This window comes from Daphnia pulicaria, chromosome 8 (assembly GCF_021234035.1).
Source record: "Daphnia pulicaria isolate SC F1-1A chromosome 8, SC_F0-13Bv2, whole genome shotgun sequence".
Classification (NCBI taxonomy): Eukaryota; Metazoa; Arthropoda; class Branchiopoda; order Diplostraca; family Daphniidae; genus Daphnia; species Daphnia pulicaria.
The window spans coordinates 11,943,423-11,968,058 of record NC_060920.1 but is presented as its reverse complement, the minus strand read 5'-3'; the positions used below and the strand labels follow the sequence as shown (position 1 = coordinate 11,968,058).

General features: G+C 45.1%; 1 protein-coding gene across 1 annotated transcript in view; it reads right to left on the bottom strand.

Moving 5' to 3' along the window:
- Positions 1 to 487: 487 nt before the first annotated feature.
- LOC124311002 overlaps positions 488 to 24,636 on the bottom strand; it is a 49,361-nt gene continuing 25,212 nt past the window's right edge. The window contains exons 3-11 of the mRNA XM_046775230.1: positions 22,210 to 22,351; positions 12,454 to 12,530; positions 11,015 to 11,266; positions 8,641 to 8,937; positions 5,378 to 5,684; positions 3,296 to 3,441; positions 2,877 to 3,116; positions 2,451 to 2,727; positions 488 to 2,359 (exon numbers count right to left, since the gene is read on the bottom strand). Coding sequence (XP_046631186.1) covers positions 2,059 to 2,359; positions 2,451 to 2,727; positions 2,877 to 3,116; positions 3,296 to 3,441; positions 5,378 to 5,684; positions 8,641 to 8,937; positions 11,015 to 11,266; positions 12,454 to 12,530; positions 22,210 to 22,351 — 2,039 coding nt within the window. The 3' untranslated portion in view covers positions 488 to 2,058. The remainder of the gene's footprint in view (positions 2,360 to 2,450; positions 2,728 to 2,876; positions 3,117 to 3,295; positions 3,442 to 5,377; positions 5,685 to 8,640; positions 8,938 to 11,014; positions 11,267 to 12,453; positions 12,531 to 22,209; positions 22,352 to 24,636) is intronic.

Sequence of the window (24,636 nt, the reverse complement as noted above, 5' to 3'; positions counted from 1 at the left end):
CGAAACCGCACACACACACAACCACCGACATCCTCTGAATGTCCGGCTCGGTTATTGTCGCCGCTCTCCTATACGTGTGCGCGGCAATCATCAAGCGAGCGCGCCATGCAGGATTGCAGCACACACAACTGTGCCAACTTCACTGGAAAATAAAAAGAAACGGTGTGGGCGGATTTCGATTGAGAAAATGAAAGGAACCGTAGGGGGGAGGAGAAGGGGGGAAAGGGTTCACTTTCTTTTGATTATTGTGTCAGTTTCTTTGCAACAACTCTTTCTAAGTATATCAACTTGTATCATTCAGCAATCAAACTTACCGACCAAGCCCTTTGATAGGCCCACCAACTTTATTTCCTTTTCACTTTCAAACGTCAATTTGATCGAGTTGTGTGTCACAACTTGTGGTGTTGGTTAAAGTTGTTTTTACTTCCGTCAGGCAACACTGGAATATTGGCAAAGTCTGGGCGTCGGCTTGAAAACACATAGAAGATTCATCATGATTTCAATGTATTTACAATAAAGCTCCGAATGACACAATATGGTATATCGTATATACATTACACGCAAGTACAAAGGTAATTTTTTTTTTGCTTGGTGGTATATAAAGTACAGTAGTAAATATGCAACACGATTTTTAAAAAATTGGGACAAATCCCCGTAATTAAGAAAAATGAATTTTTGTTTATATAATACACAGTCAGAAAGAAATTTTCTGGATTTGAAATTAAAAAATACTTTTTTCCAAAACAAAAAACGAAAGAAGTTATTTCACACATATGAATATTCAATCGGTAGAGACACAAATTATTCCTTTGATGCACGCGATAATAAGAAAAAAGTTAACAAAAATACCAAATTTTCCCTTTTTCTTTTCTTCGTCAATGTTGATCAAGATGCGAGGAAAAAACTTAAATCGGGTACACGTAATCCCACAGTAAAGTTGGAAAAAGAAGAAGAAGAAGAAAAAAAAGAATACCTTTGATAGGAGATGCTGGCTTTGCCCATTTTTTTTACCTCGCAACTTTTCTTTTGAAAAACCCACCGTGCTACAAAAAGAAATGACACATCATATTTCCCATCCCGAGAAATTTACACAGACGCCGGCGACGACGATATCATTTAAGGCCGTGTTGACGTATTAGAAAAAAAAAAAACGAAGAAAAGTCAACAAAGTCTGCGAGCCACCGAGTCCACATTTTTCCGAATCTTTTGTCACATCAAAAGAGGATGAAAAAATCAAAAACCCCAAAAAAAGTTCGCGTGAAATAACGAAAGGAGAGTGGAAAATAAAATGAATTGAAAACATATGACGAGCTGGGGGTTTCTCAGTACGTGAAATAAAAAATGAAAAAGTCGGGGGGATAAAAAAAAGAAAAAAAGAGATTGGATTAGGTTGGTCTTGGACCGTGTACCCCCCAAATGTAACCTGATGTTTGCCACTATTCAGCCTTTAACATCGATCGTCGGGGCTTGGTCTTTTTCACTGATTCTTTCATCTGGTTAGCCCCACACGTCCCGACCACTTTCCAGCTCACCTTGTAACCGAGTACAAAACGCGCTGACAGTCGTTGGGTGTCCTCTGGGGGAGCCAAGCTTTTCAACAACACTTAAATTACGTAGTACACCAGACAAGACGAAAAGAAAGAAAAAAAGAATTCTATATCAAAGACAAAAGCAAAAAGAAAAGAAAAGAAAAATAAGATTAAACAAATTAAAGAATTAGGATGATGAAATTGACCTGACACTATAGCGCCAAACGATTCAACCTTTTTCTTCTTCACTTTCATTCATTCTGGATAATTTGTTATGGTGAGTTGATTATAAACTTCTTCTTTGTTGTTTTGAAAACAGAAATACACAAATCACAGTCGCATTGGGGGGGAGGTGGTGGTGCAGGGAGGGCAAAGAGTCGATAATGAAACAACAACACCTCGTATTTTATTAATCATTCTTCTTCTTCTTCCTTCCATTTCTCGTTTTAATTCCTTTTTCCTTGTTTTTTTGACTTGCTGCACTTGAAGGGAGAAGGAGGAGGAGCAGGAATAGGGCGGAAGGAAGGAATCACCGACCAACGAGGCGGCCCGAAGCCACGACCATCGACAAGAGCCAGACGTAATCCATCGTCGATGGCGACAGAAGGGCGGCGGTGGCCGAGGTGGACGACGAGGATGACGAGGAGGAGGGGAATAGCTTCCGCTGATCGAGTATGGCTGCCTCGACACCCGTGCACTGGCCAGCCGACGTGACGTTGAAAACGGAAGCGCCGGCCGAATTTCCCTCCCCGTCCGCCGTCGTGATATGCAAATTGTGGGCGTTGTGTGCCAAGTGCGTCGAATGCTGCCCGTGAGTCGCCAATCTGTCCCTATTGTGTTCCAAAGCGGGAATCAAATCAAAAGTCAATTAAGAAAAACTCTTTGCAACACTTTTTGATCATGACGTCGTCGTCGTCGTACCTGGCGTAAGTTCGGACGCAAGTTTCGCTGGAGGCGATCCATTCCAAAGGTGCGCCGTTGTTGCTGACAGAGGAGACGTGATCCTGCGGATGCTGCGACTGGAGATCGGACGGCGTCAGCGTCGAGGCCTTGGAGCCGTGGGTGGTCACCGTCAGACAGAAACGACGCGGAGGCCCGTCGACCCCGTGCCGATTGGCGGCTGCGTGCAACGGAGTCACGATGACGTACTTGATTCTCTCGTCGTGATCGTCATTCCACGTGCTCCGGCATAGATAACCTGATCATCATGTCGAGAGAAAGAAAAAATGCCAAATCAGATTAAAAATAATAATTTGACTCTGATCGAAACCTTCCAATGGAAATCTCCTAATGAGGTGAAGGTTCCAGCCTCAAAAATAAGTAAATAAAGAAAAATTGCCAACCGACCTGAGCTGGTCTCACGACTGCATTCGTGATAGAGGTCGAGCGTGTCGGGGGCCGAGCAGCCGACAGCCACGGCCGACGTCCGCTGTCCGGCGAGGAAGAGGTGCGGCGTCGCCACGGCGGACGTCACGTCATTGGCCATCGAGTCGGAAGAACACGGCAGCCGGGACGAAGCGTGACCGAGCCCTCTCATCACGTTGAATTTGCCGTCCAGCGGGCACGCCACCGAATGGTGTGAAGCAGCTGCAATAAATAACACGAAGAAAAGAAAAGAAAATAGAGAAAAGAGACGATTAGACACGACACGACCGAAAACGTTTGAGATGGCCGCCATCGCAGCGACCGAGCAAAGCGGAGGGATATTTTCCGTGCTTTTTTGTTTTTTTTCTTCTATTTATTTTCTGTTTGAGTTAAGTACGTACCAATTAGAGTCGTCAAGTGTCCCACTACGGGATTGAAATAGTAAGCGCTGCAAGCCTCGTCGGGAGCGGGAGCGGCTTCTCCAGCTTGGAATTCCACAACGTGACTGTCTCGACGATAAAACACCATGCAGACGTAGCCGGATTGACTGTTGAGAAAAAGAAAACAAGGATTGTTTTAAAAAGTGGATTCATTTGGAAGGAAAGTGGGGGAGAGCTAGCTGCACACAACATCACACAGCCAAAAGCTGTTTTGCCAGAGGAATTAGTAAACCAATCAAAAGGACTTGTTTTCAGGGTTGGAAATGAACGTGGGGGGAGAGAGAGAAACAAAAGAGCTTTTATAGTAGTATCTTTCTTAATAAAGTTAAGCGGAAAGCGTCTATGCGAGAGAGAGAGCGAGAGAGTCTGGCAACTTTTGGTGAAAAGGTCTTGCGGGAGGGTATCAAGGAATTGATCCGGTGATTACTGGGAATGACGGGCGAGAGAAGAAAATGACAATGAAAAAGAAGAAGACACAAGGTCGACTTATAATATATGTAGGAGCGAGCGCATGGCAATCTGTTCCGGCACGTGTCTCTCTCTCAAACACCCCGGGATGGATGGATGCCGAATCCGTCCAGCTGGTCCGTCGTCCCGGCTCGACACCAGTCAAAGAGGAAACAAGGGGATCATACACCAAAAAGGGTGAGGGGAAGGATGCCAGCGTTGGATTGAAGGAAGGAAGGAAGGAAGGAAGGAAGGAAGGAAGGAAGGAAGGAAGGATTGTGTGATGGGTGCATCCGCGTGCGATGAAAGATGGATCTGTTCTCATCCGCCACACCCATCTCTTTCTACCCCACGCCACCCCACCCTGCTGGCCTGTATATCTAAAACCAGCACGCAATACAATCCTTTAGCCTTTCCGTGAGTGAGTTATCAATTCGGGGCGGCTTCAGCTTCAGGCCATTCCGCCGGGAACTGCCAATTTTCTCTTCGGCGGACAGCAAATCTTGATACACACGCGCCGGACCCGACGGATGAGGGGTTCAAGCCAAAAGGAGAAGGGGGAGGGAGAATTGGGGTCTTTCCTGTGGGACACACCAGTTCCGTGTACCTTATTTCTCTCTCTCACACGAACGGATCAACATTGACCGCAATTTCATTCCCCCCCCCCCCCATACACCCACACCCCTTACCGATCCTTCGGGTTCGCTAACGCAGATCGGGAGCGCTTAAGATAGGGCGGCCCAATCAAATGAAAGTGCACGTGACTGCTGCTGAGAAAATAGGACCCCCTCTATCCCATTGCCGCATTGGGAAGTTTTCTCGGAGAAGGTGATGGAAGAAAAGATCCCGTCTAGGATTGATATGAGGAAAATGCCGTAGAAAAGGAGAAGAAGAAAAAAAAGGGGGGATCTCGATGCCACGGTATACGTCTGTGTAGTTGTGTACAAGGAACCGTGAGCCAAAGGCGCCGATTCTATAGAAGCGCCAGTCAAAGGCGGGGTGAACAACATTGGCCAGGATTTGAAGCAAATACAAAATGAGAAGAAGAAGAAGAAGAAAACGAGGGAAAAACGACCGACATTGACGAATAAGGAAAAACTAGTGCGCCGGTACGCGTATTGATGCAAAGATCCGGATCACACACACACACACACCCACACAACATGTACTATACAGAGTGCATCGATCTTTCTCTCCTTTTTTCTCGTTTCCTCTCCCTCATCCGTTAAAGGAAACCCCTGACGGTCGTCCGTTTGACAGAGTCGTCCTCTTCCCTTTCGGCGGATTATTATGATAATGATTCCGGAACACGGAAGAAATAATAAAAAAATAAACCCTTGTTGCTCCGCTCATCCGCATGCGATCGAGAAGCGATAGGGAAGGCAGAAGGTTCGCGATTTTTGCTTCCGTTCCGGCAAAAATAAAAAAAAATCCGCCCCCCACCCACTTCTGTTGGAAGACTCGAGAGCGAGGCGGATCCCACTGTTTTTCGATCCTTCACCTCGATACAGAGCGCCAAGCCGGAGGGGGGGTTTAAGTATCGATGGGGATAATAATGATGGAAGAGGATGGAATAAAAATACGTGACACACGCACCATCCTTGCGAGAGGTGAGCCACGACTCGAGCCGCTCCATCGCCGAGATCCAGGACCGATTGGCAGGCGGCTTTCTGCTCCATTCGCGAATCGACGCTGGCCGATCCGGCAGCAGATCCGAACGACAGGCCACCGCCGCCGATGACGGCGGCAGACGACAGAGTTGCGTGTCCCGAAGTCGTGTTATTGATGATGCGCATTGTAGAGTTCTTGTGCAGGGCGTAGGTCCAGCGTCCGTCCAGTGTTTGCCATCTGTTGTGAGCCAGGAACCAGCTCGGGTAGTGACACTTGCGGCCATCCGCTTCAGCTATAAAGAAACAAACAAACAAACAAACAAAATTAAAACATTTATTTATTTTTTTAGCACCAGGGTATTTGGTGGAGGAAAAAACATCTCCAGCAGTCGGCGGGACTAATTAGAACCTAATTAAAAATCAACACACACACACGAGCTCCAACTGTGAATAACTCGAGGCAAAAAGCGGATGTGTTTGCGATAAATACAGGAGGAGGGCCAACTCGTCTGTAATTAAAAAACTTTTCCACCCCCACCCGTTTTTGAATTTGTCAAATTTTTAATTAAAAAAAAAAGGTGGAAGGAGGAGAGTAGAAAATAAAAACGAAGACATTTTATTTATGAGTGTATACACACACACATATCCATCTCTGGGATGGAAAGGTTTATAACAGAATAACAAGGCGGCTTTCACCGAACTATTCCTCCCTCCCTCCCTCCCGACCCCCCCGAAAACTTGTGTGTCTGTGTGTAGCGCCGGGGACAAAACTTTGTTGAGTCGGGAGCGAACGGATGACTGGAGCCGAGGAGGAGGAGGAGGAGGGAGAAGCCTAGAAGGAGGATGGTTGCAACTGTGCTCCGAGCGGAATGAGTTGTCGACTGAAAAGCAACGCCACTATATCCTGTAAGTTTCAATACACAATCCCACACACACACACACACACGCAGAGAGAGATCCTCACTCTCTGTCGATCAATATGCACATGCAACCCCCACCCTGTCTGCCACCCGGTTCTTCATCACCCCCGCGCAATATTATAATATGAAAACGAAAGAAAAAGGGCGAAAGTGAACTGTGCGGATGTTACGGCATACATATAGGCCGGTCGGAGCGAAAACTTTTTATCCGGGACTCGGGTAACGATCCTCCGTTTTTTTCTTTTCCCCGCATTTGCCCTCCACTCCATCGGAGGTCTGAAGATAAGCCGGTGGTATAGTGTGGGCGCAAGAAGTAGGTGTATATCGTCTTCTTTTGGGCTCCCCCAAGCGGGAAACTTTTATTAACTCCACGGTTCTGCTCTTATGTGTGGCAGTGTGGCAAGCGGGACCTTATATTTTTTTCGCCCATCGTCTTTTCATATTTTGTTTCCCAGGGATGAAGGAGAAGATGAGAGATGGTTAAGAAGAGCTTTCACCAGTGTGGCAGGACAGGAAATGAATAGCTCTGATATAAAACATTGGGACTAGTAACTACACAACTTCTCCATCTTTTCTCCCATTTTTCCACCAACATCCCACACACACGAATTTTCGTTCAGGAAAAAAAAAGGCTTAGCCAGCCCGGAGCGAGCACACATTATGGCTTATGCCTCGTTCAAGCCTTACACTGGAGGAGGAAAAAAAACCCTCTTTTCTCTCTTATCTTTATTCGCTCGTTCAGATTAAACTTGTCAAATACCCCCCCCCCCCTCCCCCCCCCCCACGCTCATTCCTACTCCTTGTTGGTTTCTTATAAAAGCGTAGCTATGACAACCGAGTTCATCATCAACGTCACCCCCAGTTACTCGGAGTAGTGTGTCGACGAGCGAAAAAATAAAAATAAAAGTTCAAAAAGAGAAATGTAAAATATAAAGAGGAAAAGTTAATTGTTTCTCTTATTTGCGTGCGCGCTGTCGTTTAAATTCGTCAAGAGCCTTGCGTTACATTCACGTCTGATTGGGAACTTCTTTTCGTCCCTCTAAATCGTTGATTGTCAAGCTCAGTCATTTAGAAATCCACTCCAAAAAAAGAATGGGCTGAAAAATGAACGAGAAAACAAAAAAAGAAAAGAAATAGAAGATTGAATCTTTTCTCTATCTTTTGTTTGGGGTTCCTTGTTTACCCCGTTGGGTTATAAAACGGACGAACAGTAGTAGAACCAGAAATAGAAAATTCAGTCGAAAACATGGTATGTATAGGAGAGAGAATAAGAGACGGGAAAGATGGAGAGAAATGGAGAGAGTCTTTGTAAGCGAAGTCGACGATGCGGGGATTGGGAAGACAAGAGCTGGGGTGGATGGGTATAGAATAGAAAAAAGAAGAAGATGAAGAGTTGAAAAAATAGAAATAAAATGGACTTGACAAGAGATCAAACAAAAGTCGCCAAGGGCTCCCCGGCTCCGCGCTCGCTCTGACAGGGAAATCATTATAGACATACGAAAATGCACGGAGGCTTCTTCTTCTTCCATTCTTTTCCCCATTTTGTTGGGCGGATTCCAACGAAATAATAGTCTACTACTACTACTACCACTACCACTACTACGCCATGTATGTTATAATAAACAGAAAAGACAAGAATGGAGAAAGACATCGAGGGCCTACCACTGGAGGCTGTTTTTGTGATTCCAAACTCTCTTTGAAAAGTAAAACCTTCACCATTCGTGGAGGAGGAGGAGAGAGGCTTCTGATATGGAAATCATCAAAAAGTCGGGCGGTCGGCGTAACAACTGGAAAACACCACGTCCAGCAAGAAAATGAAAAGTGAAAATCCATTCGATGGAGGTCCATCATTTTATTTTTATTATTTCGGGATAAAGAGAGTGTGGGCCTCTCTCCTTTTTTAAATATGAATCTGACTAACTGCGTGACCTCAAAAAAGGACCAGCTGTGGTGTCTGTCTTGACGTGTGCAGTGTGACGTCTCTATAGAGTTGTAAATACGTATCTGCCCATCTATCGCCGTACGTGTAAATACATACGCGCGTACTAGTATCTGTGGAACCAATCGAGCGTGGCAAAGAGTGCTAACGAATAATATCTAGCTTCGTCTTGGCTCTCCTTTGTTTTCGATCAAATCCTCTTCTCTCCATCCATCAACTTCTCCTTTTCTCTGGCTGTCTCATTATATTCCTGTCCCGATTTTTCCTTCAGACTTTCTATTTCTTGTTTTTTTTGTTTTAATTTGTAGGTGATTTGTTCACATCTCGTTTGACTGCCTCCCGCATTAAAATTAATAAGATTTTGATCAGATTTTTTTTTATCAGACTTACCTTTGGTGAGTTTGAGAGTTCGAGAGCCTTCGGTTGGCGAAGTCAATCCGCTGCAAGTGGCATCGCCGCTCTGAGCCAATAAAATGGTGACTGGACGGTGGCGTTCGGCGGGAGCGGGCGGGGATCCCGATCCGCCCGAAAGTAAAAGCGACGACGACGATGGGGGTGGCTGGATTTTCTCGTAAACGAAACATCGGTAACGATCCTCGTCGCTGGTGGCGCCTTGGTGCTGCAAACGGCCCATCAGGTAGCGCAGGGATCCGTCCTTCCACTGGGCCAAACATTCCAGCTGCTCCTCTGCGGAATCGAATCAAACAAACAGTCAATAAAAAAGAAATTTTTTAAAAGGAATCGAAATAATAAAAAAAAGGCACAGTCTATGTTTTCCAGAGCTTCATCCCTGGACGCGGTGCGTTATCCGACACCAACTTGAACATTCAAGCAGACAAGAAAACCATAGCATTTTCGATTGAGCTATACAAGCCAAAGAGGGGGAGACTAGTTTGAAATTCATAGAACTATGTAAAAGGCATCATGTTTTTTTTCCTTCTTCTCTCATCTCTCGCCAGCCTTTTGTGTTCAGCCAAACGACACACATAAATAAATAAATAAATAAATTTATTTCAGAAAAAAAAAATGAAGGACTGAAAAAGGTGAAAGTTCTCTGCCTGATTCATCTTTCTTGCCCTTTTGTCTGGCTGCTGGTGTTGGTTTCGTATTACCGCATTTTTCTCTATCCCCAATTCAGAAGAGACTTTGATGAAGAAGCAAAAAAAAAAATATAAGAAGAAGAAGAAGAGGTTCTCTGGCAGAAGGGAAAGTATGAACTGGCAAGTTTTTCTAATCAAACGACACGGTCGACTCTCTTGATAGATACACACACACACATATGCTGGTTAGGTTAGGCAACGGGAGGATTAGAGAAGAGAGTCCCCCGTCGGGCACGCGTTCCAGTCGTGTGCTGGATCTCGTATGAAGAAGAGTGGTGGACGGGCACGAAAGAGGCCATCGTGCGTGAGCGATCGAACGTTTAAGAAAAGATTCAAGAAAAGAAGAAAAAAGAAAAAAAGCCTTGGAAGATGATGAGCCGTGGCCAAGAAAAGTTAAGACGACGACGACGTGTGTGCACAGACGGGGGCGCCGGGACGTGATCAGCAAAAGAGATGAACCGGACCTCCTTCTCTAGACCCTTCATAGCTGCTCCTCTCTTCTTCATATCACGTTCCACACACACACACACACACACACACACACACAAGCTATACGTAGCTATATGGGTGGAATCTAGCTGGTCGGCTGTCTCATTCTCACTCTTGAACGTCTCTGCACAAGGGCCAGGAAAGAAAAATACAAAAAATAAAATAAAATAAGCGACGCGAGGATTCGTGCTCTCACGCAATCAACTGCACATTCTTTCAGCTACGCAACTGCTGGAAGAGGAAACGTCAATAAGCGACGAGGAGGAGCTAGACTTTTTTCCCTTTTTCTTCCAGACGTATTTCGAGGCAACGACAATCCTTGTAAAACATAATCGGCAGGCAATAAGTAAAATTATACACACAAAGTCAGCGAGTAAAATTTCGTGTAGGAAAAATAATATTATTCAGCGTCGCCTATTACGTCCAGCTATATAACCTTTTGTTTTTCCCCTGCTGGGATGGATGTTATTACGTCAAAAGAACATACGTCTGCCCATCCCTGCAGACTACAGTGTTTATGTGATGACGAACGACGACGATGACTAGTCTAAAACTAAAGTTGATTATCAACTTGTGTATTTTCCCCCAGCTTTTCATGACGCTCTCGTCGTTCGGCCGGAATGAGAAAATGGCAAGTTTTCAAAGTTTCAAGAGCTTCCTTGATGCTCTTTGTACGACGTCCTAAGCACAGAGGAGGAACAGCAGCAGCAGCAGCTTCCTGTCGTTACATTTCAAGTACTTGAAAATGTCAATACAGCACGGCCGGCCGGCCCACCCGTATCAACGTCAGCAACGGTGACATCACAGACGGCTTATTCCCAGAGACACACACATGTCAACTTTGGTCATAATCACACAAACATGAAACTTTCAAATGCCCGACAAACCCCCCCCCCCCCCCATACATACAGCGCCAAAGGCCATCGATTCAAAACAAATTTGTTGGTCTTCTTCTCTTGGTTCCTTCCTGTTCCAATCAATAATTGAAAAACACAGGCAAGCCCAGTACGTGTGGTCATTGTGCGAAATGAAAGTTTCATTACGGGAAAACTTTCGACCTTCTTCGGCCGCCTGGACGGACGACTGGACAAGTCTTTCGTCTCATGAATGAATGAGTGGAAATCTCGACTGCAATAAATTCAATTCCACAAAGCTTGTGGAAGCTTTAATTTTACCTGAACTCTCGGTTCCCTGGACGTCGGGGCAGGCCTGGTATCGGAAGAAAGTCCGCCATGATTCTGTGCAGGAGTCGAGCCGGGAAACGGGCGAGCGACACTCCCCGTGACCCCGCGAATAGGTAAACGTGTACGATCCGCGGAATGGGCACTCGACCGGAGCCGCGTCACGCCGGAAGAGCGAATACTGTTGGGCATCACCTGGGATCATGCTGCACAAGTTCTCCAGCGTGTCTCGACCCTCGCAATAAGCTGCTCCACATCCGGTCAGGATCGAAGATATAAAATAAAATACAAACAAACAAAGTTGATGATTAAAAATGGAGAAATAAAAGTTTCGGTGCAGACGACGTGTTGTAGTAGAGTTGTGAAACAAAACGACACAAAAGCCCTGGCAACACAATGGCCAAAGTCTATGCAAAATTCACGCGTCCAATCGATCCATTTGCCACAGTCGACTGGACTTTGGCGGGTGCTGGCGCTCTTCCGTGTGTTTTTCGGAACAAGGAGAGAGTGGAGGGACCGAGTGAAGGAATAAATCAATGCGGGAGAGAAAATGAACAGTTGTTGACTTTCTCATTGGAAAGACTTAACAAGTTACCCACGCACTCTCTGCACATGCAGCGCTCACTCCTACTACCCCCTCCCGGAACAATTTAAAAAAGAACCTGCTGCAGCCAGGGCCAAGGATCGATCCTCCTCCCCCATTCATTCAATGTTGATGAACCATTTCGATCGTTCCCTTTATACGTTCTATATTTGATGCTCTTTTTGTTAACTGGGCACCAAGAAATATGGAAAAGTACTTGGGGGCAAAGTTGAAGGAGTATAGTATAGGATCTAGGGGACGAGAGAGCTAGGGGGAGAAAACAAAAATGACGAAGTCATGTCAGGTTCCTCCGCCCCCCTTCATGTGCTGGATGGCATCAACACTCTTCTCCTTGATTTGATTTTCTTCGACGGCCGTCCGAGGAAACAAAAGGCCGAAAAAAAGGAAAATAAAATAAGAAAATAAAAAGAGCTTTTTATTTTAGATGGGAAGAACTACAGGGAGAAGGAGGGTACGAAGAGTAGGAGGAGACGTATGTGTCATAGTTACTAAGAGCAGCTGACGGTTTCAAGGGAAAGAAAGAAGAAGAAGAAGAAGAAAAAAAGTTGTAATGTTGATCAGAAATTCAAGACACCGCGCCCAATCCCATTGGCCGGGCTGTAGGTCGCCTGATAGGTTTCATCTCTGCTCAGACATCAAAAGATGGCCAGCCAACTAACCGGCAAGCGCCACTCAAGACGCATCAAATACAATCATAAAATGGGGTCCACACATAACGTCACGGAGGGGAGGAGAGGGATAGTCTATCACACACACACACACACACACGAGGGAGGGAGGGAAAAAAATAAGAGAAAATAAAGAGACTCATCTCCTTATTACGACTTACATTCTTTGTATTGAAGAACATTGGGATGTTTCTGGGCGATGAAGAGGCAGCGGTAACATTTCTCTTCTTTCTCCAGCCTGGAAAGTAATCATCAAAAGAAAGAAAAAGGTGGGATCGGTTAATAAAATTACACACACGAAAATGTTCAATTTTTGTTTTCTTATTCTTATTCTTCTAAAGGGAATTTTAAAAAAAAAGAAATTTTCACAACGTGGGATATAGCAGGAAAGAGTATGTAACAATCGAGGCTCAGCGGAAGAATTTCATGGCGCTATCACGATCGATTATGGCCGGTTGACACGCTAACAGTTTGTTAAAAAAGAAATCATTTACGTTGGGGGGGAAAACAATTCAGACAGACCACGGGAAATATTGTTCGTGACCAACACCTATAGGGATGGAAGAAGGAAACCCCCTTTTGGTCGATCGTGTGCCCATGCCGTGCCTAATGCCCTTCTCCTGCTGTTTCCAACGGGATGAGCTTCTTGAATAGTCGGGAATGAAGCGAATGATTGGTTGCCAGCTGAACGCGTTCCTCGCACGCCGTGATGAAACATCAGGGGCGACGATGCTCATTAGCACCAAGTCTTGTCAAGGGGTCCCCCCCCCTTCCCATCCGTGATAGTTTCTGCAATTGTAACTATTACAACTACTGGACCTTCTTCTTCTATGCTATACTTCCTTATTTTCTTCCGTCAGACGACGACGAATTCCTTTTTTTTTTAATCCGGTGCGGAACAAATCGATCGACGGCGCTCCTCCGGTATATATTCGAGCTAATTATACGAAACAGTTAACATGGAGCCTTGTTAACTAGTTATCCGTGAAATAATGACGAGAGAGGGTAGTATAATATAGTAGAAAGGTGAAAAATAAAACAGTGGGGAAACTTTATTCTATTTCCAGTCGATCCGACGCCAACTTGAACGCCGTCTCCTTCCGTACACGCCCATTTCGGTGGGGGGGAAGACGGCTGGGGTTTTGTATCATTTGCAGGAATTACGTAAAAGAGGGGGGGTGGGAGAAAAGTCTGATTTACAAGTCTATACTGCATAATCTGGGAGAACAAAGGCCGGCTAATAATGAAGACTATTCTACTGTGGAAAAGGCAGAATTGAGGAAGAGAGAAGTCGGGTGCTGGGGGGGATGCAGATTGGCTAATTATGAAAAGACTCGTCGCCATGATGACAATCCACGGTGACAAACACAAAAGGCCAGGGGAACAGCTAACAACTCTCGCATTCTCTTCTTGTTTTAAAAAAAATTTCAACCTATATGTACATGCATGCCGTACCCCCATACAAAAAAACGGCGGGCCAGATCGATGAGATTCTTGTCTCTTATTTTAAAACAGAAAATGAGCGACCGGAATAGCAACTGCGAATTTTTCACGAAATAAAAAAAAAATCCCAATGCGGGAAAGAGATAAATGACGAGCGATTTATAATATACACGCGCAATAAAAAGGGGAAAAAAAAGTAGAGGGGAGAAGAAAAAGAAATAATAAATAGGCGGTGACTGAAGCAGGGGCCGGGGCCCAGAGATGTACGAGCGCTCATAAATTCACAATGTCGGCAACGACGCAACCCAGCGGATATGAAATATTGAGCGTCAAAGTCACGCTTTATTATTATCTTTTTCTTTTTTCTCTTTTCTTTTCTTTTCTATTCTTTTTAGCAGCCAGAAAAGAAACATATACTACCGACGCGTCTAGTGTATATATACATTCACAGTCTATGTTGCTCTTTGGCTCATCTATATAGATGTACGGCATGCGATTCAGCCCGTTTGGTGGTGGTGCTGCCTGCCAAGGAATCATCATCATCATCGGAGATGGGCGATACATAAGCCTCGTTCATCTTCGTGTTCTCCTTTTGTTGTTGGTGGATGAACGGCCGAGGGGACAACCGAACCCACCAGACATAGTCCCCCCCCCCACTCATTTCTCTTTTGCATAGAAATGAACTTTTCCTTCGACGGCGAAAGACCGACGAAACGGGTCTCGGTGTTTTTTTTTGTGTGTGTGTTCGTCTGTTTGGCATCAGCTCAACGGGACGTCTTTTCCCTTTCCCTCAATGCTGTGCAGGCAAGAAAAGGAGCGGGGGGGGGATTGATTTACTAAGTAATTAAAGAGATGCTTTTGTCCTTTGTATCCTCTCTCCGGAGATATTCAAATCATCCTTTCGCAGGTTGGGAACTTGCTTCATTATTGACATTCTTTTGTTGTTTGAAAAAAGATGACAAATTCAAACAAAAAAATTCTGGCTAATCATCTTCACGCTCTTTTTTCCGTTTCCCGTCTTGTGTCAAACGGGACCCGAGTTTTCTCTCGCAACGTCAAAGTGCCTCGACACAACTTATGGGCACATCAAAGTGTCCAACATCAATACTAATAAAGTGCGTGGGTTTTTCTTTTCTTTTGTTTTCTCTGTCTGTCTATTGTTAGCCAATAAGTGACACAGACTAGACAGAACAAACAAAACTGTTTGGCCAAGTCCACCCTTTTTTTTTTTTACTTTTTTTTGTTTAGTTCCGTGAATGTTTTATAATATTCCACCAGTCTGTTGGTTCGTTCCGTTCTTCTTCAAACAATGTGTCAGCAATATATCTATCTCTACACGCACGACGAGGCAAACAGACGACCGAGGACAACCAACACATCCTCCTGGACAAAGAAAAAAGAAAAACTGTCCGCACCCATCACACATTTATTTCTGGTCACTCATATGAAGTGAGTGGAGGGTACTTTCATTCCCCCCCCCCTTTTTTTTCTGTGTGGTACCTTCCACACCCAACGCCAATATTGGTAGACCAAATGACCATCCCATAATACTCCAACAGACTTGTCATGTTCTTTTCTCTTGACGTTGCCCACACAAATGACATCTCTAATAACAACCGTCCATTCACGGTGATTGCACTTTCGATTCCGCCAGCAATATATAATCGACCGCGCGCTTAAAACCTGGGCAGCTGCGACATTGGTTTAAATAACCCCCGCGCACACTAAATTCCGCCCAACCGAAGAAAAAAAATACCGAAACTAAACACAGTCATGTGTGTAGAAACCCCCCCACCGAAAAATGTTTCCAAACTCAGGGATTCCTTGACGACTAAAGCCGAAAGATAAGACCGACCGAGAAGAAGTTTGGAGGGAGAAAGATGCGTGCGATAAAGGTCTCTCACGCAAAGCTTTTTTTTCTTTCCCTCTCTCTTCTCTTGTTGTCTCTTGTCGACGACGACACATAAGAGCCGAAGAAGAAAGATAGTCAAATAACATCACATACACAAAACACAAGCGAGAGAGCGGGAGAGGGCTCATGTCGGCGACGTTTTCGACATCAACATTCCGATCGGCGGTCGTTCGCCCTGAATCTCTTTTACCTCTCCCTCGGCTCCGAAACTCTCAAAGTCACGCAGTGAACGACCAACACACACACATATCTATCTGTCTCTATCCCCCCTTCTCCTTTTCGATTGTTCCAGAGCGCTGGCAAATGCAATATAGAGTAGGAAGAAAAAAAGATCAATGACACACAACATCACGTAAGACTTATAACTCCCGTCCAAGTTGATATCTGTGGAAGCCCGGCCGTGCGGAACGGAACTGGTACGATTAGACGCAAACATTCATCCCTCTACGCACTAACCATTTTCCTATTGTTTAAACCCACAGAAAGAGAAAGAGAAAAGTGAGTCCACCGTTCCCTTTTCACCACCAACCACCACGCTCTTCTTCTTCTTTCTTTTCCTGCTGACAACTGTCAACTTGAGAGACCTCCAAAGTTCATTCGAATCATCTGTCGTCTGTCGCAAGTCGACACAAAAGAGAGCCGGGAAACTTATGGCACGCTCGAGCCAGACGGGCAAGAGACAAGAGAGAAAGAAAGACACAAAGAAGTCGAGTTGAAAGGAAATGGACGGCTTGTGTCCATCTAGACATCAACTACACACACCTTCATTCCTTAAGAAGACTGATCATTTCATCAACCAGAGTCTATCTAACCCACCACCACTATACCTCAAAGAAGCCATTACGTATAAAGCCCCCCCCCCCCCCCCCCCCACTCCCGTGTGTGTGTAACGAAATATGTCCTTGTCTTGGGGAGATTGTCCTTTTTTGTTTTTTAATTTTGTTCCACAGGAGATGAGAAAACGTAGTTGGGTCATCTATAAAATGGGGAACGTCAAGGGAAAGTATTAGCCAGCACGCCGGGGAGTGTATCGGCTGCTGGATAATTGGTAAAAGCCAACGAGCAACATCAACTGGTGGTGGGTGTTGAGTAACGTTTTCTCAGCTGACGTCGGAGACGGAATGAGACTGGTGCAGTGGATATATCTATAATGCAGGCCCGTGGTAGATGGAACCAATCTATCCACATCCCAAAGTCTCCTCCATCTACGGAAGAAGAAGGGGGGAGGGGAATCAATATCTTTCACAAGAACTGCTGCTGCTGCAGAAGCAGCTGCTTCTGCATCCCCTTCACGTTCCTGCTGCTCGTCTATCGCGTCGAGTTTGACTATAGCTAAAGAAAGTAGTACCGGGGGTACTTCTAATATTGATATGTTGATATTCATCAAAATGTGTAGCCCCGGCATATAAAACCCCTCCGCCCCATCCGGCACGGAGCCATCCGTTTTGGGATCGTTCCACGGACTTATTCCATATGTATAAGGCACGTGGAGATGCTGAGCTCTCCTAGATCTGTCGGGCCAAATAGGAAAATGATAACTCGCAAAAACACAAGACTAGTAGGTCCCGGGCACATGCTCCAATTGAGATCGACAACATAAAAGGGAAAACTAGAATAGTTTCTCTGTGTGCGTGTGTGTGTCACCAAATGGGGATCCCAAAAAAGGATCGACACAGATGACACACACAACGTTTCCCAGTGCAAAATGAGTCAATAAAAGAAAGAGGGGGGCTTCCAAATAAATAAGCCGAGTTCTGCACGGTAAACAAAAACTTTTATAGGAGCCAGGAGCTTCACTCCTGGCCCCTTTCAATCAAAAAACAGGTTTTTTTTTCTCTCCCTCCTTCAAATAATCCTCTTGTCGTTTAAAAAATAAACAAAAACTACTAGAGCTTCTCTCTCTGATGGAGTTGTTGCGAATATCTAGAACATTTTACTGAAATTTCATTTTTATACCAACGTTCAAATAGAGTATAGAAGGAGGGGGGACCCTTCTGGGTTGATTCCATTCCACTCTAATCGCTCCTACTGCACACACACACACACACAGAAGCATTGATATATATCAAAATGGAGAGACTGAGCTTCGAGGGTTGAATAGATGAACAACACTGTGCCACATGAGTTATGTGTACATATAAATATCTAGAAAAACTAAAAAGAAAAATGCCCAGGATAGTTGGAGAGGGGACGGACGCGGTATTGAATGGCGTGGAGCGCACAGATGACGGTGTAATGTGATGGGGAAATACGAGCCCAGTATTTTTTTTCCAGTAGATATGCAGCCGAGAGGGGTGGGTGGGGGGAGAAAATAGTACATCATTTTCCGTACGACCACTAAAAACGAGCTAGTCTAGTGTACACGAGACAACACACCTTGGGTCCGATATCTATAGACACGGGGGTCTCTATAATATTGGGAAGGGAGCGAGGTCCGCGCGCAGGGTCCCCAGTGTGTTTGCCTGGGCTTCTCTTTCTATCTCATCTACGTACCAGAAAGACGAGAGCTGGGGGAGATAAATCTCAAAATTGCTGTTTAAATATACGCAATGAATTATTGAGAGGCCGCAGCAACAGCAGCGTCAGCCGGGGTGGTGGCCTTGTGATGTCGTCCTTGCCTCCGTGGAAATTGAACACAACAAACATCCATCCATCCGCAGTCGAGACGCAAATGGCTAGAAATATGTTTTCAATGGCCCTTATTTGGGACAAGAGAGAGAGAAAACTCACGACCGGTAGGAGAGCCTCTTTTGTTCACGGGCTCCAACATCAAGATATTATATAAAAACATGAAACACAGAAAACGGCGCGTGATTCATCGCCTGGCGTAGATCCCGGCCGAGTCACAGTGAATGATATTCCTTTTCCTTCCACCGGATTCGCTGGATGAATCAAGAGGAGAGAAAGAGAGAGAGGTCCAGTAGAGTGAGAAGATTGCATCTCTATCTCTGTCCACCATCACCCACGTCATCCCCCCCACCCTCATCCCGACTTGAGAGTATATAGGAGCGAACTGCAACAGTACTTACGGGGCTGGCCGGACCCTATTGTACGATAGACAATTGCGAGAGCTAGAGACTCTGATAGATGATAGCAATCTCGCAAACAGCCCCAACAGACTGTGTGGTGGTGGTGTGTGTGTGTGTGTTATACTGCCTGCTGCTACTGTATTATACTTCCTGCTGACAAACCAAATGTATCTAGTAGCACACGAGTGTGTCTGTCTGTCTGTGTGTATAGAATCAACCCACCCACCAACTCATCCGCAGAGAAGCGCCAGCGGGATGAAGGGCAGAAAAGAAAAGAGGAAAATGAATGCTGCTGGACAGAGTCGTTTTGGGACTAGTGAGGGATGTAAGTAATTCAGCTGTAGCCATTGTCGACTGGAGAGCAGGAGGATGGTTTCAACGGTTGAATGCAGAACAGTTTAGTTCCGTGTCTAATCGATGTTCTATAGCTCAACATGTCCCTTGTATTATTATCCCTCCGTCTAGTGGCAGACAAGACCATTTATACTCTTGTCGGGTCGTGTACATAATAAAACGAGGCTCGCCGAGCTGATGGGTGGGGGGGAGTCTAAGAGAGATTTTTTTTTCGAATGAACTCGTCATGCAATCGAGTTTCACTTCAAATGAGACATGAATTTCTAAATGTCTAAACGTCGCCCGTTTCATTATGGATTGACGTTTAAAGAGAGACAAGCTTGAGAGCTCCAAATGTCCCATCAGACGCCGTCTTGTCGACTGACGATCATCTGTCACGTTACAATCATACCCCCGTGGTCCCGCAGAACAAGACGAAGGGGGCATCAAATAGGCTCTTTTAAATAACTGATCGGATGTGTTCACAACTTGGGTCCACACGACAACCCCAAAACTGTCAACTCGAATACCATGGTGACATCAGTCACGAAGTTTCACGTCTTCTACCCCCACCATTTCCCGACAGACACCAGGGTCACAACAGTCCATCACTTTATTTTTTTTTTTTAACTCTGGAAATATCCTGTTGACCCCTATGGCGGCTAGCGTGTTGTGTGGAGCCAACGTCGTCGACGATCCAATATCGAGTGTACCCAGTGATATTTTCGGGATAATTTTTCCCGTTCTCTTGGCGACGATGGCCGGCCTTCATCCGTCATCCTCCGGGTGTGCTCTCTTCTCCTAGCTTTTTATATCTAAGTCTTATTTATTAACCATTTTCTGGGGCTCTCCATTTTTACGAGTCTCTTGTATTCGCACGTCACGAGTCGACTATAAATAATTGACTTGTCCAGTCGCCTCGTTTTACAGAAAATATCAGAGGAGGGGAGGGGGGCGAGTGTGAGCGAGTGCGGGCAGCGCCAGATGTGAATTTGATTACACATCTACTTAATTTGATCGAATAAAATAGACGCCGGAAGAATGGAAGAACGGGAAAAAATGAAGAGGGAGAAGAGAGATGGATCAAAAGTTATCGCCTATCGAATTCTATTGGGAATCTGAGGGCTTCAGCACACAAGGAACACCCCCCACCGACAACAGTAGCTCCTTAGAAATAGGGGGAGAAGAAAAAAAAATGAATGAATGAAATTCAATTCTCGACATTAGGTCGGATACAAAATAGCCACAGATTGGGAATTGAGTTAACCCTCTCTCTCTACAGGCGTCCTAAACCTCCCCTCGTCTGTAGTTTCCAATCGCCTTTCCTATTCAAGCCTCAACTCCTGCTGAGATTTTCGGTTCCAAAAGGGCCCGTCTCCTTTTCCTTCTGATTGGAACCGAAACATCAGCAAGACCCCAACAAGTATTTTTTTTCTTCTAATCCCCCAATCTGTGGACGGTCCCTACAACATATTGGCCCTGCTGGACGGACCGAAAACTTCTTTGTCCGGTCCAACACCCTCAAGAATAGAAAACAAAAAATCTGTCCGCCTCCCCTTTTCTTTTTTTCTACCTTTAACCCAAAGTTGGATCATCAAATCAGAGGGGGGGGGGGGGGGTAATTCCGGAATTGTGTGGCCAAGTTTCAACGAGCAATCACAAGTGCTAGTTGGGCGGGAGGGAATAAGGGTACAACAACATTAAAGCTTCTTATTAATTCAGCCATTGGCGGACATAGTTGATTTCGGCAATCCGCACACTAACAAAACATCAGATAGAAACTCCCTACTACCCCTAGCTACTAGCTGCTGCTGGTGCCACTGGTACAGCCCGAAATGGCTCTGATATATATTCCCTGGAGCTCTTCTCCTTTCTACAAGAGAGAGAGAGACACACACACACGTGCGCTGCTGTACACAGTGCACTTGCGGAGGATTGTTGTTTGCAAGTCTGCCGTCAGATCCCAGCTATAGCGAGAGAGAGAGTCTTATATTATAAAAGAGAATCCCGGACTAGTCCAACTCGCTCCGGGACTTGTCTGTTACTCCACACACACACAAACACCCTCTCTCTAGCTTCGTATAAACCCCCCCAACCCGACAATCCAGTGTGTACCAGTTACAACAATATATACTACTACGTCTATCTAGATAGATATAACATTACATGTGTGTGTGTGTGTACTGTGTAGTACGTAGAATGTATGTATGTATCAAGTCCAGCTGGCCTTTCGATAGGAGCATCAAGGGGTGGGTGGTCTATTGGAAGATATCCATCGCATTCGCCCCCTTCAGCAAATCCAGTTCAGACTCTCTAGCTCTTGTACACATCCCATCCGAAAGGGCCCTCAAGACTCTTATTCTCTTCTCCAAAAGACACACACACACACACACACAGAGAAGAGAGGACTAGTGTGTGTGTAAACTGTGTATGTATATACGAGCTCAAGTATCGATCTATCACCACATACAAGAGAGAAGAAAAGCGGCTAACGGTAGCCAAAATGTTCGTCAAAGTTCGTCAAGGCCTGAAAAGAAGAAGAACAAGTCTTTTTTATTTTATTTCTTCTTCTTCTGTCTGTCTGTCAGCCTCTTGAGAAACTTTCACGATCTCTTTGGAAATAAAGAAAATGACAACAGAGAGATGAGAGAGACGTAGATAGAGAAAGACGTCGTCGTTATGCTAATAAGATGTTTCCCTCGAGACGGGCCTGCCTGACTCTGTGTGTGTCTACAGCAAAAAGGAGAAGAAGAAGAAGAAGACGATGCAAGTCGCCGGGGCAAAGGGATTCGTAGAGACTCTGGGAATTTTTGATTCTGTTCCTTCTTCTTCTTCTTCTTCTTTGCTGAGCCTTCCCCCTTTTTCAGATCATCAAAGATGAATGTCGCTATATCCGACTCTCCAGAGTACCTCAATGATCTAGACTTCTTTTTTTCTTTTCCCCCCTTCGCTCATCCTACACGGCTCCTAGGGCGTGTCTAACCAGCCAAAAAGGACACACACACAAATAATATAGCGAGTGATGTGTGTGTGTGTGTCCTGTACGGAACGGGCCGAGTTGTATTACACAAACGAACCAATGACCCGCATCCCGTCGACATTTTCTCTTTGCCTTTAGAAATCTAAGAAGATACAGCCCGCAATGGGGCGACACTGGATAAAGAAGGAGAAGAGGTTATTCGAGGTTGGACTGGACTTACTTTTCTTCGAAGAGGTAATATTCTCCGTCGCTTTCCAGGCATTTCCCCTTGAAGTCGATGGTCGTTTCATTGATGCGCACCGTGTTGAGACCCGACTGGAACCAGGTTCCTCTCCAAGCGTCCGGCAGTTGGCAACTGGACCCTGAACAAGAAAAAAGAAAAACAAGAAATGGCATGAAATTCTCAGAGTTCTTCAAAATGTTGACAAGACAAGGGCCGGGAGAAAAGGGATGATCCCGTTTCCCAACCGGACGTGGTAGATGGATGGCGTCACAAAAGAGAGAGATGCATCGAGTGTACACACACACATTTGTTGGTTGTTGTTGTCCTCGTGTGTGTGTGTGTGTGGGAGTCGTGTTACATGGCACAATAAGAATGGAATCGTTTTTAGCACAACACAACAAACACACTTCATGTTACATATATATAGAAAAGATATATGGCCGCCCCCCGCTCGAATCGATCGACAACCAACTAAAGGCTCTCATCGTCTAACTCTCAAAAGTCTTTTATTCTTTATTCTTTTTTTTCCATTTCTAAAAATAGAATCGCTTACGCAATATATGTACGTATTGTGATGTCGGCCTGCAGCTGGGCGAGCAGCACAGCTTTTAGCTCGTATCAAAAGTGAAAAATCCAGCAGCAGCACAGCCCCCGCGTCTTCCGAAATCAAAAGGCGAATCTTCTGTGTGTGTGTCTGTTCTGTTCCGGAGCAAAAGAGCCGGGAGGGAGGAGGCTGATTATTCATTCAAATTGGTCGAGTTGGACTGGCGATGTAAATAGGACGTTTAATTAAGCTTTCGACGTCATGTCGGCCGGCCTATTAGCCTTTCATGAATGTTTCATAGAGGCCGAAAGGAGCTGGATGCGCAGAGGGCGAGCGGTTAGAGCTCGACGAGGCGACTTGCAAGGACTGCCCGTTCTCGTTCCATCACCATCCATCATGGCCGAGAAAAAGAGACAAGTTATGTAGAGCATCCTCGCAGCCGAGACAGAGTAGATATCAGCATTCATTCTTTTGCTCGTGCTGCTCCATCTTCTTTTAGGGCCAGAAGAAATAGGAGCTCACACACAACAAGGAAGAAGAAGAAGAAGATGGGAGAGGGTGGAGATCTTTTCCCGTTTTTCTTTCAACGTCGTTTGCGAGCTGAGCGATATGGGAAGAATGGCGCAATAGTTGCAGGGGGACATAGACAGGACCGAGTGACAACTGCCAACGACAAGCTGTCACCTTATTATTCCAGAAATGCCAGCGGGTGACGTCCATCCTCCCCTCCATCTTCTTCTTCTTCTTTTCCGCAAACGAGTGACACACGCACACACAAAATATATCAAAATGGAGAAACACCCCGGGAGTTGAACAAAAACATTTTGTCCGTCAATTATTGACAACCCACGAGAGAGAGAAAAAAAAGGCCTTTACCAGGAATATAAGGACCGCCCTATCAAAATATACGGGTCCAAACTATTCCAACCATTTTAAAATGTTTCGAAATATTCATTGACGGCCTCTAGAATATGTCAGGAAAAATCGGCGGCAAATTTCGGTATTTTTTAACGTTTAGACACTCAAAAAAAAAAGAGTCGAGATTAACAGTTGGAGGTGATTATAACTCTTCTTTTTGACACTTTCCAACAGAGTTTGGTATGTGTGTGTGTGCAGGACATCTCCCCCCTCTTATCACCGACACACAACAATAGCCCCGGAAAAATATGATAACTATAGCCATAACGGGGTCGTGGAACATGTCACACAAAAGAGGTATCCCCCCGTGAAGGGGTGGAAAAATATAAAATAAAATAAAAAGAGCTCTATGGTTTTTATGCAGCACCTCCAAAAATGGGGAGAAAAGCTTTTTTTTTCAGCCTCTAGATTTTTTTTAGATGTATGCCCAATGTGGTTGACAGTTTCCTATTTAGCCCTGCAAAGCAACGGTGAAAAAATAAAAGGCCCATGTATGGATGTAGACCTTATCCTCGGCTGGCCATCGTTAGAATCCTTATGGCTTCTTCTAAACAACAACAATGGAGCCGATTGAGAGAGAGCGACACACAACTCGAGAAAAATAAAAATAAACCCTTTCGTGTGTGTGTATTTCTTAATTTTTAAGCTTCTACTCCTACAACTACTAGTCCTACACGCATGATTTGAGTGCCGAGGTAAACAACACGAGGAACAAGAAGATTATCATTTCATCGTCGAGAAAATTTTTTGGGTTGTCGTCTTGTGTTTTTTTTTTTCAATGAAGCCAATCACAAACCCCAAAAAGTTTGAGCCCCCATTCTTTTCTTCTTTTATTATTTACGACCTAAAGAAAAAAAATTTGGTAATTCCCGAGTAGAATGAATGAAAAAGTTTTACCATCAAATGGCAGCTGTTTCGTGTTCAGTCGAGTTGCACAGATCATCTTCCACCCAGTCGGAATG